Source organism: Delphinus delphis, chromosome 8, assembly GCF_949987515.2.
Source record: "Delphinus delphis chromosome 8, mDelDel1.2, whole genome shotgun sequence".
Classification (NCBI taxonomy): domain Eukaryota; kingdom Metazoa; phylum Chordata; class Mammalia; order Artiodactyla; family Delphinidae; genus Delphinus; species Delphinus delphis.
This window is the reverse complement of record NC_082690.1, coordinates 68926594-68941666: the sequence shown is the minus strand read 5'-3', so window position 1 is coordinate 68941666 and position 15073 is coordinate 68926594. Positions and strand designations below refer to the sequence as shown.

Genomic DNA, 15073 nt, shown 5'->3' with positions numbered 1-15073 from the left:
TTCAACACGCCTTTCTTCTTCTTGAATACCTCTCACCAGTCTTAATTAAATATTTATTTGTGAATTACTTGTTAAATGCTGGTCTCCCCTAATCACTTGTAAGCTCTGTGAGAGCAGAGACCAAGTCTGTCTTGAACTACGCCTCTGGCGACACAGAGAGAAAACACCCAGCCTCTGCCTTCTGGGAGCACACAGCCTAACAGCTGGGAGAAAAGGACACATCGGCAGATACTTTTATAACATACAACGGGTGTTATGGAGGTATGAAGGAAGTGCTCTGGGATACCAGAGGAGAGAACATCTGAGTCTACTGGGGGAGTTAAAGGAGACTTCAAGGAGGAGGTGGCATTTCAGCTGCAAATTGAATGAGGTATAGGAGTTTGTCCAGTGGACAAGAGGAGCAATACCATCTCAGGCAGAGGGCAAGGCATGGTGGGCCAGTCTTGGCCTTGGAAACCAGAAGTAATTCTGTATTTCATTAGTTGCAAGCTGGGAGGGAAGTGTTATAAGAGGCTAGGGGAGGAAGGTGAGAAGGCGGGAGATAGCAGGGCTTTGAAGACGTTGCCTAAGAAGTGCAGATACCACCCTGGAGGTGATGAGGAGGCACTGAAGGGTTTGAGTTGGGGAGTGTCGTATTCAGATTTGTGTTTTAGGAAGATCAGGCTAGAAGCTGTGTGAATATTGGATTACAGCCTTTCCCTAAAAACCAGCTCAGTGGCAAGGGCCTCTCTGGCCTGTCTGTATGAGGACTGATGTTTCACACAGGAGCCTGACCTCAAATCTCCACCAAAGGTGGAGTTCTCCCCTCCTTATTATAGGAAAACACGAGTCCCACCTATTTCCCAAATAACTTTCTGAGCCCTTCAAATGCTGGTTTGTCAACCATCTAACATAAACTCCAGTGCCTCTGCTATGCCCACTGCCATCACTGGATCTTTTCTAGGGCCATCACCCTCCCCGCTCTACCTCTGGGTTTCGGACCCCTCCAGCCCCAGCCTCAAGGAGAAGGTCCTGAACCAGATCCCAGTTCCATTACAAGGCCAGCCCCTGCCATCCACCTGCTATATGTTACTGAGATGCCCAGTCTTCCCGCCCCACACATCAACCACAATGAACTTGAGCTTCTGCCTTCACTTGTAACATGGGATTAGTTATAAGGACTGCTGGAGCATTACATAAGCCATGGTGGTCCCCTCCCAACTCTGCTTAACTTGTGGAGATCTGGGCAGCTGCAACTCACTTGCATACCTTACTTAGAAATTGGCAGTTCAGCCCACCCAGCCAGGAGCAGGCAGGAGAAGATGCTGGTGACAGGCTGGCAGATAGGAAGGCAAGGCTAAAAGTCCAAGGGTGAGCAAGTGCATGTGGTGAGGGTGGATTATGCTGTTCGCCTGGATGAACTTCCTCAGTGAATGCTTCCAGCATTCCCCAGAAGAGATGAAATACCTCTCATTCCAGATTAAAGATCATGCATATTTAAAGTTGTAAGGGCTGTAGCTATAGACGTACAATGGATGTAGCTAACAGACCTGCGTTCAAATTCCTCTCTGTTTACTACGTGTTACCTCGGACTCATTATTTAACTTCTCATTATCTCAGTTGACAGAATCTCCTGTAAAATGGCGGTAACAGTACTTCTATTGTTATCCTAACAAGTAATGAAGTAATATTTGTAAGAGTAAGTATATATAAATTTGGCTAAATTAATAAAATATATTTAAAGATCACTGAGTCTCGGCTCTAAAATAGGGATCATCGTTAGCATTTCATGCATTTGTCATAAGGACTAAATAAGATAAGGTATATGGAGCACATTGCAACCATTCAATAGAAGTTCATTCTTTCCCCCATGTGCTCTCTCATCACGGACTAGCTGGGAACCAGGTGAACGGGTCCTGAGCTAACCAGTATGTGGCTGGGAAGAGGAATGGATGGGAAGAATACTCCTGAGGAATTGGAGATAGGTCAGCCAAGAGAATGTATCTGGGGGAGGGTAGGAATTTCTAAGGGACACATGCTGTCTAGGACCCCCACACCTTCCCTTACACTGACCATGTGATCTTTGGGGCTGCCAATCACAGTCCCCCTTCTCCCTCCTGAAATAGCAAGTCAGAGAAGTGACTGTGACCCAGATGCAGTCTATCTCCATATCGTAATGTACCCCATTCCCCTGGGTATGTCACCCAAGCTGGGCCAATCAGAATCCTTCCCTGGGATTTTTCAGCTTGGAAGTAAAGGGGGAAAGGCTTTTGTTTCAGTTACAGAACTGAAAGTCTTTTCACTGAAGGTTGTTGACAGCTATCTTCCCTGGCACTGGGAGAAAGTTTATCTGCAGTAAGAAAAATTGTGCCACCACATAAAAACACAGCCAAGAGGTAAAGGATGGAAGGAGAGACAGAAGGTAAAAGAAGTGAATGGAAAAGATGGAGAGGAAAGGAGAAAGGGAGAGGAAGAAAGAAAGGGGGGGGGAGGGAAGGGGGGAGGGAGGGAGGGAGAGAGACAGAGAGAGAGAGAACTTTGTTCAAGTCCCTAGATCCATTTATACCTGAAGCTGGCCAGATCCACCCGTGGGCTTTCCAAATATAGGACTCAATAATTCTATTTTTTGCTTTAGTTAGACTTTGTTCCTGTCACTTGCAGTGGAAAGACTCCTGACTAATTTTGGAACAAAGAAAATAATTCTGCCTAGACTGTAAGATTCATTATCAGGCTAAAGAAACAGTACTTGTGACTAAACTGAGGTGGCTGACCAGCAGGGTGGCCATTAGTATTTAAGTGCCACTGAGGTAACAGAAAATCGTTGACTTCAATACTATTTTAATTAGATGTCAGCTTTGGAGAAAGATTTTAAGGGATGTCAGAATGCTCTGTCCTAAGCCCTGACCTGCTCATCATTCTTACCAACTTCTTAGCTAAAGCCTTCTAAGGCTTGCTTGTCAAAACTGTGGATAATCCAAAATTAAGACTATGTGGATAGGTCATTCAGCGACAGAATCCAGATTCATGAATGGTTGACAGCTACCGTGATGGACCCAAATACGCTGGATTAAGTCTAATGGGGAATCATGTCAAAGCTTATGTCCTAGGACCAGTTTCACTAGTACAGGGAAAGGAGGGCGGCAAGCCTTCCCACCAAATCACAGGAATTTTTTGCTGGCTGCAAGCTCAGTGTGATTCCAGAGTACAACACAGCTGCCAAAACAGCGAGCACAAGACCTGGCAAGCTTAACACAAACACGGTGTCCAGAACAAGGGAGATAATCATCCTGCCATGTTCCACCCTGATCAGAGCACATCTGGAGTCCAAGGTGCAAAGGAATAAGGAAGAGAGTCCCACAAAGAATGGTTGAAGAAACAGAGCATTTTCATCAGAAGAGAAGTCATAGTACCTGTTTCTTCACAAACATCTCAAGGGCTGACATATGGCCAGGGGGAAACCTAATCTGCTGGACTCCAGAGGACAGAACCCGGAGTGATGAGTGGAAGTTACATGGGAGGCAGTCTTTGGCAGCAGAGATGCACAACAAGGTTGCCTTAGCTCAGGCTCCGATCTGCGAGGGTTGTCACCTAGAGGAAGCTCACAGCTCTTCCCTCCCCACCACTCCTCGGCCAAGGCAGGGGAATGTCACCACTGTGTTGGCTCTGAGGACATGCCATTGGCCACTGTGTTGACAGAAACAGGATAGGGCAGTGATATGACCAAGTATGTGGGACTAGGAGGCTGGGGGTGAGGCTGGGAGAGATGGGGGTGGGGAAGCACATTCACAGAAAAGTGGCCACCTTTTGGCCACCTTCTCTTTGTGTCTCACCATCTTGCTTTTGAAAAAAAAGAAAAAGAAAGAAAGCATATAGATTCCTGGAATCCAGCCCTTTGTTGCGGTGGAGCCAGTGAAGATATATATATATATTTTTTTTTTTTTTAAACTTTCCAAGTGATTCTTACACATAACTAGGTTTGGAAATCACACAAATGACTCCACAAAGAGCTGATTCCAGGGAAAGTCACTTTAATAACTGGTGTCTATGTCTGATGGATCAACAATCCCCTCTGCCCTATTCTCCATGTAATCAGAGTCAGTGTCTGAGGCTGGCAGCTCCTTCCCTTTGCTCTCTTGCCTGCTGTCCTTGTGCTCTTCACCTCTGAACCATCAACGATCCAGCTTCCCACCATGCATATGACTGCCGATCTCTTCGCTTCCAACAGCCTTCACCCTGGACCCGGACCATCTACCTGCCCTCAGCCTCCACCCAATGCCCCCAGGGCACTGAGTGAGCATCCTTTCTCTCTGCTGCCACCACATGGAGATCCTTGCCATCTGTCCCCATTCCTTGGCCTCACCTCCCTCTTGCAGAGGGAGAAATGTTTTCCCTTCCTTCCGTCCAGCTCCCTTAGAGGGAGATCTCACTTCTCTCTTTTAGAGGGGTTCTTGGGGTTTAAATGATACATTCACTTTTCGATAAATAATGATTCAGTGCCTGTGATGGCCACACGCTCTTTTGGGTGCTGGCAATAAAACGGCAAACAACAAAGGCAAAGTCCTTGCTCTCAGAAAGCTTGTATTCTAGCTCGAGGAGGCAGATGATAAAGATCATTTCAGAGAGTGGTTCAGGGGTATGAAGAAAATAAAACCAGGCAAAAGTAATGAGAAACATAAATTGGTGGTCAGATTTAAAGAAATAACATCTTTAAAGATGTTTAAAGAAATAACATCTGAGCTGAGACTCAAAAGACAAAGAGTGAGCCAAAGATCTGGGGGAGAGCATTCGAGGCATGGAGAAAAGCATATACAAAGGCCCTGGGGTGGGAATGGGCTCAGTGTGTTTGGAAAATTCAAAGGTCAGGGTTGCTGCTGTGAGGAGAAGGAGAAGAAAGAAAAGGAGGAAAAGAAAATGAAGAAGGAGAAGAAGAAAAGGAGGAAGGGGGGAAGACGAAGAGCATCAGAAGAGCTTCCTGTAGCACCCAGAATCCCCATTCAGTTCTTCCCGCCTGCCTGAGTCTGCCCACCTCCCCACACTCCCATCCCCCCCACACAATATTTTGGGCTCGCAGCCCTTCCCTGTCCTTCCCCCTCTCACCTAGTCTGTGTTTGCAAATATCTGAACCACAACTGTAGACAGGATTCAAGTTATTTCCCGTGGGTCTCCCAGACCTCAGCAAATCAGTGGATGTGAGCAGGCCCCTGTTTAAAGTTTCCCTCAACTTTTCATGGCAGTTTTGAATAGTCTGTGAAAGTTAGAAGCCTTGTCTATGTAGAGCTCACAAAGCTCTTCTTGTGGTGTTACCTAAATCCTTACCTTTCCTATCCTAGCCTCAACTCCAGCCCAGCCAAGACACCTAGTAAAAATGAGCTGGCTACCCACACAGAAAGCTTTACGTGACGTAGTGAGCTCTCTGCCACTGTAGGTGCTCCAGAGAGGTGCATATGACAGGAACCAGACACAACTGCACACCATCAGAGAAAAAACAGAGAAAGGAAATAATACTTGAGATCATATGGGCCACTTGCCACTGTATTCAATACACGCATGCATGTGCGAGCGTGACAGTCACGAGTTGTGACTCTGGGTTCCCCCTTAGTCCATCAGATAGTGAGTATTTCGTACTTGTCATGTCAGTGTTTAAGGACCAACAAACCAATGGTTTTATCTAGTATTCAACTGAGGAAACACTGGTCTCTTCCAATGCTGGGGGGAAAAATAGAAGTGCTGGACTTATTGAGAAATGTCAGTTTGTTTCTATTCCCCACTAACAAAACTATCTGCTGGGGCACATAAATAAGGCTAGATTGAATCTAGTATCCATGTGATTGTTTATGTAAAATTGCAAAGGATTTTTAAGGAATAATTTTGACTTATGTGATTTTTGCTTTCCATAGTGCCTCTTGACTCTAACCCTCAAGTAATGTGGGACTCCTCTCTTGAAAAAGAATATATATATGTGTGTATATATATATATACACACATATATATATTCAGTTAATATGTATTAACTGAATCACTTTGCTGTATACCTGAAACTAACACAACATTGTAAATCAACTATACTTCAATTTAAAAATTTTTGATCTCAGCAAATTTAGTAAATTCCACAGCAGATTAAGAGCACTTATTTTAAACTAATCTTAATAAAACAATGCATGATCAATGGGATCTGATTTGGGGGAACTTATCTATTCACTAAGAGAATGAGAATGATAGTCTTCATTAAGACTTTAAAACTAAAAAAGAATGGGACTCCTCTGTAAAATTATTTCTTTCTCATTCTAAATGTATATCCCAGTGAGGTTTTTTCTTTTCTCTTAATTTCTTTCTTCTCCTTCCCCTCCTTTCTCTCCTCCTCCTTCTTCCCTCTCTTTTCCTTTTTTCTCTCCCTCTCTTGCATTTTCTTGCTTTATCCACTTCTTCCTTCATTCCTTCCCTTCCTTGCTGCTTCCTTGAGGAAGGGTGAGACAGAGGAAGAGGGTGAGACAGAGCAGGCTACTCGGACACACTGGCCCCTTATTTCTCCTCAGTATGAACCCTATCAACACACCACACACGCGCGTGTGTGCACACACACCTACATCAACACTCCTTCCCCATTTAGCAGGAATATCAACTCACGTGCTGTTGAAAAGACCCACCTAGACCACCTATCACGGAGAAAGAGAACATGAAACATTTTTTTTACATGACTATGCATTAAAACATGTGACAGAGACGGCTAACTGCCCCTCCAAATCCATTTTCACCTCATCCTTTTGAAAAATCCCTCCCCAAAGTTTTCACTGGGCATGTGGCTGCCCAGCTAAATGCTATCTTTCCCAGGCTCCCTTGCATCTAGGTGTGGCCATGGGACCAAATTCTTAGCAAAGGAGTGTGTTTGAATGTGCTAGCTGTGATTTCTGGGTCACATCAGTAAAAGAAAGCTGCTTGCCTCCACTTCTTTTCCCCTCGGCATGCTGACTGGAACTCAGATGTGTTGGTAAGTGAGCTGGCTGTCACCATGCCGATGAGGACAACTCCCAAGAACAGTGCTGTCCAATAGAAATAAGCTCAAGCCAGGGGAAATTCATTTTAATTATTAACAAATAGCCGGTAGGAATAAATGTAAAACAAGTAAAATTAATTTTAACAATATATTTTATGTAGCCTACTATATACAATTATAACTTCAACATGTAATCAATGTAAAATATTATTAATGAGAAGCTTATTCTTTTTTCATACTAATTATTCAACAACCAGTGTGCATCTTACGCTTACAGCACAACTCAGTTTGGACGAGCCACATTTCAGGTACTGTGACTTGTCACTCTGTGACTGCAGAGTGCTAGAAGATGGTAGAGCAACAAGATGGAAGGAACCTGGGGTACTGATTGACCTTGTGGAACAAGCCACCCATCATCTTGGATTTCCCATTTATCTCTTGTTTAAAACACTGTATTTTGGGGTCTCTTGGTAACATGAGCTTAGCCTGTATCCTGACTAATACAAGATGGTAAGTGGTTTTTTTTTCCCTGCAGAAATTGGTATCGACCTACATCTGACATTCTGTATAACAAGCTAATGGCATGTTTGTAAACATATCAGCCATTATAGCCCATTGTTCCAGTTGAGTCAACCAGCTGGAATGGAACAACTTAACTGTGTATGGGAAGTACTCAAGTTTTAAACCTTGAAAAATTCCAACTTTTATGCTTTCATTTTATTGTATGTTCTGTTTATTTTTGGTTTCATAAAACTCAAAGCAACAATCCCCACAACTAATAAGCATGTAGATATGCATGCATCTTTTAATTTTTATTATCTATTTGAACTAAATACTTATGAAAAGGGAGCACAAGTTAAAAAATTAAAGTTACCTAATAAAAAAAGAAAAGAGGAGAGGTGGGGGGTGACTTATAATTAATTACAGTTAATCATCAGCAGTGCTTAATTTAAAAAAAAAACACTAGGTAAGAAATAGTTTATTTAAAAGACCTTATCCAGCCTAAATTTTTCAGATTCTACATGTATACTTTCCAAACATATAATTTTACAGGCATATAATATCTGCATATAAAAACAAAACAACAGTCAAATTAGGGTTTTTTATTTTCAATTTGTTTCTGTTTCCCCACAAACAAAAGGAATTGGCTAAAGATTGGCAAGGTTCTTCGTGTTTCTAAATTAATCTTCTGGTTTATGGGGAAATGCAACACTGAAGTCTATAAAAAGAAAATGTAAATACGGACCCATCACTTCATATTTTGTGTCCCAAGATATGTCAATTATTATTTTTTAAAAAAAAATTTATTTTATTTTTGGCTGCATTGGGTCTCCATTGCTGCGCGCGGGCTTTTCTCTAGTTGCGGCAAGCAGGGGCTTCTCATTGCGGTGGCTTCTCTTGTTGCGGAGCATGGGCTCTAAGCACATGGGCTCAGTAGTTGTGGCTCACGGGCTCTAAAGCACAGGCTCAGTAGTTGTGGAGCATGGGCTTAGTTGCTCCGTGGCATGTGGGATCTTCCCAGACCAGGGACGGAACCTGTGTCCCCTGCATTGGCAGGTGGATTCTTAACCATTGCGCCACCAGGGAAGCCCTGTCAGTTATTATCTTGATTTGCTATTGCTGTTTTCCTTCAACAAAGACTCAACATCTAGGAGGCTGAGGGTAGCTGGGTGAATTCAATCTACTCCTAATTTATTTTATTGAGTCAGTGTAGAAGATTGGTTAAGAGCAGAGATTTAGGAGTTAGACATCCCTAAGTTTGTATCCTGACTCCACTGATTATAGCTGTGTGACCATGGGCAAGTTACTAAACCTCTCTGAGATTTAGTGTCCTCATCTGTAAAATAAAAATAATAAACTGCCCCAAAGTACTGGAAGGAATAAGTGAGATGCGTAGGAAGTACTTAACACAATATCTCATCCAGTGCTAGCTGCCAAGTATTTTTCTGTTTCCAAAATAAATAATGATCTCATAACATTACATATATGTGTGTGTGTATGTGTGTGTATATATATATATATATATATATATCCTACTGTATGACAGTTTCTTTTGACATGGATTATTTCTAATTCTCATAGCTATGCTGTGGGCGGTGGGAGAAGCAGCCTCATTTTACAGTTGGAGCAACTGTAGCTCAGAGAGGTAAAGCTGCCTGCCTGAGGTCACACAGTGAATGTGTGACTGAGCTGAAGTGGAAACAGACCCAGCCAACATCAAAGCCTGTGTTCATTCTACCAGGCGGAGATGGGACACTCTGGAACACACATTCTTATGGCAGTGTGAGCCCCAAAGAGAGACAAAAAGAAGGCAAAGCAGCTTTGGAGTTCTCCAAACCTCCCGGTTTAGAATAAATCCCTCAGTTATGCTTGAAGTTGGACAAGTTTTTGTAATCTCAACTGGACATTCTTTTCCCATCAAGTTCCTTGAAATTTCCCTTCAAAGAGCATCTAGGAAAAGCCACTCTCATTAGCCAGGGTCTGGCTTTATTTTCCTAATAAACAGACCTTTGGACAGACAAAAGAGCCTCTTTTATTTTCAATCAATCCTTGAACATTTCAGCTGATTTTCTTCTATTTGGCTTGAAATTGGGATCTGGGAATGGCTGGTCCTGCAAATTGTCCTCTTATAAGGGAAGCCCCTTGAGAATCCTCAACTTGTTATTTTTAATCACTGTAATCTCTTTTTCAAAGGAGGCCATGGTCAGAAACAGAGCAGGCCTTTCAGAGCTTTCTAAAGCACAATTATTGCAGAGGGAGGGGTATTGGGGGGAAGAGGGAGGGAGAGTAGAGAGATGTGGTGGGAGAGAGAAGGCAGTCAATATAGTACTAACAACTTGGAAAAAGGCTGAATCATCATCTCAACTGGATCCTGGCTGTTGAGAAGAAACCCCATGTTTCAATATATTTCTTAATAGTGACCATTTTATTCCAGTCTAGAATACCTAAAGGATATGCTGGGGTGGGGGGCATGGAGAGCAGAAGCTCTTTGGGGATGAACTAGAATACTGAGGACAAAGGTTTGCGGCAGGAAAACAAGCCATTGATTCCAACGATTGTGAGGGGCCCTAATTCAGGAAAAAATAAAACAGCAAACAGAACACCAGGGGAATGTTAATTTCCACAGCCCTAAGTCAGAATGTATTAGATTTACTTCTAATGTAACTATGCTAAGAAAGTATAAGCCAACAGAAAATGTCACAAACTAGGCCAGTGCCCTTTTCTTCCTAACTTTGAGTGGCAGAATCAGGTTTGCTAATCGCAGAGAATTTACTCAGAGGACCTTAGCATGGTTCCTGTAAGATCTTTCGTTCAGGATCTCTTAGTCACCAGAAAGGAGATAAGATGATTGCCCACCAATGGCCTGAGTCGGATGTCACAGTCCAAAGGCTAACTTTTTAGGCTGGAATAACCTGTAAGGTGAAAGCCTAGTGTTCCCCTCCCTACTAGCCCCAGTTTCCACCTGCTGGCAGTGGATAGATACTTGGGCAGTCATGGAACCTCTCTGTCAATGTGAATCCCAGATGCATCTCTGTCTCAGTGCTTAGACAAACTGGGAGGATTCAAGTGGGAAAAGAAACCCAGAAGGACTCGTGGCCTGCACAGCAGACTAGCCTGAATTACCCAAAAAAGAAATCCTCCCAGGACTTCCCTGGCGGTCCAGTGGTTAAGACTGTGACTCCCCACTTCCACTGCAGGGGGCACAGGTTCAATCCCTGGTCGGGGAATTAAGATCCCACTTGCCATGCAGCGCAACCAAAAAATTTAAAAAAGGAAAAAAGAAATCCTCCTGGTCCTAAACGAGGAATAGTCTAAGGCAAGCCTCATGATATGGAGAAATTATTCATTCATTCATTCAATTTCATGAGGACCGAGGTAACTGGCATTCACTGGTAGACTGGCTGAAAGGAGTGCTGAATAAACCTTTTTAAACACACACACACACACACACACACACACACACACACACACACACACACACACACACACACACACACACACACACACACAGAAACCAATCTGACCAGGCACATCCCTCCATTATTAAACCATTAGGGCCCCATACCCAACTCAAACTAGCACATACTGGGGGCCCGCTGTAGCTCAGGCATGCTCATCTTTAGGCACTCATTCACTCCCTGCAACCGCCCAGGGTGGTTGGATAATGAGCTGTTTTCAATAGCTGGGAAACACGTTCAGAGAAATTAAAGGACTTGCACAAGGTCACACAGCTACTAAACCCTGGTCCACCTGACTCCAGAGCCACCTCTTTCCCTGCCACGTGGAGCTGGGACAGTTTTCCTAGGGAACCCAGGCCCTCGGGTTGGGGGAGGGCTGAAGAGGCCAGCGGGGTTACGCCCACTTCCCTCCAGTCCACGGAGAGGACTGGCTGCTTCCCAGCTCGGAGGAGAGGCTGCGGCCGCTCGTAGGTTCGGCTCTCAGGGCAGCCCGGCCAACCCGCCGCCAGCTCCCCGGGGCTGGGCCGGGTGCCCTCCACCTCACCCCCACCCTGCCCGTCTCCGCGGAGTACCCAGCATCCCGCCGACTCGTGCCGGCTTGCAGGGGTTGCCGGCCAGCTGCTGAGCGCATCCACGTGCAGGCTATGCCGGGAAGCCCGCTCTGGGTAGCTCCAGGTGGAGAAAGTCGGGAACACGAACGCGGGAAAACGGAGGAAGCGTTCTGAGAAGGTTCTGGTCTCCTGTGTGGCCCGGGCGCCCGCTGACACTGCCCCAAACTTTCTCCAGTATTGTTCCCATTGCTTCTTCCCGAGATGCTTAGGAACCGGGCAAGTGGGGATGGAAGAGCACCCCACTCGGTGCCCCAAAGCCCCTCTCTTCCTGCTTGACCCTAGAATTGACTTTTGAAGGGGCAGGGGTGAAGGGACACGCGCCCTGTCACTCCCCGCCCGCGGGGCCCCGGTGAGGCCAGGCAGGCTTCTTTCCCTGCCCGACATCCTGGCTCGCGACTGGAGAAGGGCAGCTGCAGCATGGGGAAAAGATGTCTGGGGAGATGACCCGGCTGAAGAGAGAGGCGGTGGGCCCTGGGGATGGCGTAAGTGATCTTCAGGTCTGTGCGGGTCGAGCTGCCTGTCCTGCTTGGGAGGCGCTCACTTGCTTGGACATCCCCTCTCTGCGCTCCCGAAAGCCGGCTCTCAGCTGAGGAGCGTAGGAACGGCATCCCTGGGGCACTGAGACTTGGGGTTGCGGGAGCCAAGGTCCCGGCCCCCAGGGAGCAGGCCTCGGGAATCCGGGCTTCCCTTCCGTTTTCATCGGATTCCCTTTCCCTGTCCAAAACTACCTAGAGCTCCCTGTCCACTGGGAGCCTGTCCTAGAAATCCAGGGTCTTCTCCCTCGCCTGGAACCATCGGAGAATAATTTGGAGTTCTTTTCAGGGACCCTTCCGAAAAGCATCTGGCTCTTCTCCCCTCCTCCTCGTGCCCTGGGACCAGCTAAGGTAGAAACCGAAGTCCCTTCTCCTGTAGGGATCTGCCCGGGGAAGCTGGAGTGACCATCCAACTGGGGACCGGTCAGCGAGAAGCTGGTTTCCTTTCTTTCAGGGATGGGAGTGGGGAAAGCCGGAGTCACCACCTTGCCTGGGACCCGACTAAGAGAAGCCAGGGTCCGCTCCACTCCAGAGACGGATCTGGAGAAAGGCGAGTCTCCACTTCTCTCCTGGAGCCGGCGGGGGAAGAAGCCAGGTTCCCTCCCAGCCAGGCCAGAGTGACGCGTCTCTCCGCTACAGCCCATGCCCGGGAACCGCGCGTCAGACGTGGGGGCTGCATCTCCTGGCTGTGGCCCGCGACGGCCCGGACACCGGCTCGGGTCTAAAAGGGCTGAGGGCATCCAGGACAGAAGGGCCCTTACCGGGCTGTGCCCGCACTGTGCGCCTGAGAACCGTGCGCCCTCCTCCCGCACCGCGCGGTCGGCGCCCTCCGGGGGCCGGGTCCCGCGCCCTCAACGCCACGCAGGGCCACTTACCGCGGTAGCTGGTTCCCGGCTTGTAGAAGTCAGGGTCGCCCTCCACACGGAGGCTGAACTCGGTGTAGCCCTCGCGCCGCGTGCCCTGGACGCGCAGGATGCGGCTGCAGTAGCCCTCCGACTTGGGCACTTTGTCCAGGGTCTCGTCGGAAAAGGCCAGCGCCGCGGCCAGAGGCAGCGCCAGGGCCAGCAGCGCTGGACTCCGGCTCAGTCTCAGGGACGCCGCGGATAGCCTCATCCTCGCGGGCCCCCAACTTTGTGCCTCGCCGCCGGCTCGCCACGCGACTCCTGCTCGAAGTGGTCCCCGCGGAAGCGCGACCTGGCAGAGCCCGGGCGGGGAGCGGAGCTCGGAGCCGGCGCTGGCGACCAGGAGACCTTGCCTCCTCGGCTTGGCGGCTGCCGAGCTGCGCTGCGCTGAGCTAAGCCGAGCAAGCCGAGCAGCGCGAGGAAGGGAGGGCGGCGGCGGAGGAGGAGGAAGAGGAGGAGGAAGAGGGAGGGCTGATTTTGCCCAGATCCCCGAGCGCAGCGCTGTTTTGTTTCCGCGCTGGCGATTAGCGGCGGGGCCGTGTTTATTTTGCGACGCTGGATTCCCAGGGTCTGGCGAGGAAATCATAGGGTACAGGGACACTGCGGACTCTGTCCCACCACCAAGGAGGCTGCTGCCCCAACCCCCTGGACCCTGTGGAGGAGGGTGCTCCAAGGAGGGAAAGACTGAGAACTTTTGCTGCACACCTACTCTGTGCCTGGCAATATTCTGGGCGGTTTACTTACTATATCTGCTCACATTTTCCACTCTCGCTTCACACAATAAACGTGACATTACTTTCACTCATTTTATAGATGAGCAAACTGAGGCTTTCGGCCAGTTAAGGCAGGGTCAGATGCCATGGCTATCTGACTCTATTGCCCTTCTCTGACCTGGAACAGGTCAGACTGGAGGATGGAAAGAACAGAATGATTCATCCATTGGGCCCAGTAGGCACAGTGCTATGGCCTGTAATACCTTCGGAGATTCCTGAAAATGTTTTCTTTAAAATCAGAAGGAAAAAAAAAAACTTTAGGTCCAATAAAATATTTCACTATATAATATTTATTAATATATTTGTCTTTATACCTACAGAGTCATAAAATATAATGTTTACTGTTGTTTTATGAAGGGAGGAGCCCACGAAGACAAAAGTGCCTAAAGCCCATGGGAGTCCTCATAGAGCCCTGGAAAGGGGTTTTGAAAGTTTCAGAGAAAAGCCTGTGTTTTCTTGGCTTAGATTTTAGTTCAGGTTCCCAGTCCCCAGTGACAGATGTTTGGAGAGGAGATGAACCTAAGGGCTCACTGGGCAGAGCCTCAGGCTCAACCCCAAAGCCAGACGGGAGAAGGCCAGGTGCAGGAATCTCTCCCACTGTTCCCCTGGGCACCGACTCGAATCAAACATTAGTCCTGTCGCTCACCCACTGTGAGACTTGAGCAGGTTATTTAAGCTCTCCAAGCTTCAGTTTCATGCTCAGAAAGGGTGCATGTGTGCCTCTGGGCTAATACACCCTTCCTCTAGAGGATGCTAGAGTTAAATGAAATGACCTATGTAAAGTACTGGGCCTGGTCTCCAGTGTCTCCCCACACCCACCCCCAAGCTCAACGGGTGGGTCTGGGCTGGCCCTGGGTAGCACAGTAACGGAGACCAAGCCCACTTTGGGGATGCCTTAATGCCTCTGCCTCCCCTCAGTGTGCACAAGCATCCCAAGTGCTCTCAGAAGCTTCGGTTACTGCACCCCCTCCTTCCCCTGGACTGTCAACACGCTTCAAGAGCCTGCATTTAAAAAGCAATCTCCTTTGCTTTCCTTTGACGTCACGAACAAACAGCCCAGAGGAGCCATCTGCATAGGAGGCCTCCGTTCCTCCTCGCCTGCCCTCAGTCCTTGTGCTGGGACTCTCACTGCCACTATTAACTGGGCGCCTTCTCTCAGAGGTCCTCTGACAGTGCCCCTTTGCAGAAGGCAATTATGCTCTTTTCTTGGCCTGACCCTCCTCGACGGTCAGCGGCACCTGCTCCAGCTACCAGCCTTCCTTTATGGAGGTGACATTCAGAGAGATTCACCTCTGTGTCCTGAGTGAATTATCTCCAGTATGACC

At 47.5% G+C, this 15073-nt stretch overlaps 1 protein-coding gene across 1 annotated transcript in view; it reads right to left on the bottom strand.

Annotated features, from left to right (window-relative positions):
• The window catches only part of SPON1 (spondin 1), a 276658-nt gene extending 263337 nt beyond the window's left edge, over positions 1–13321 (bottom strand). The window contains exon 1 of the mRNA XM_060018539.1: positions 12949–13321. Within this exon, the coding sequence (XP_059874522.1) occupies positions 12949–13186 (238 nt within the window). The 5' untranslated portion in view covers positions 13187–13321. The remainder of the gene's footprint in view (positions 1–12948) is intronic.
• Between the last annotated feature and the right edge of the window lie 1752 nt (positions 13322–15073).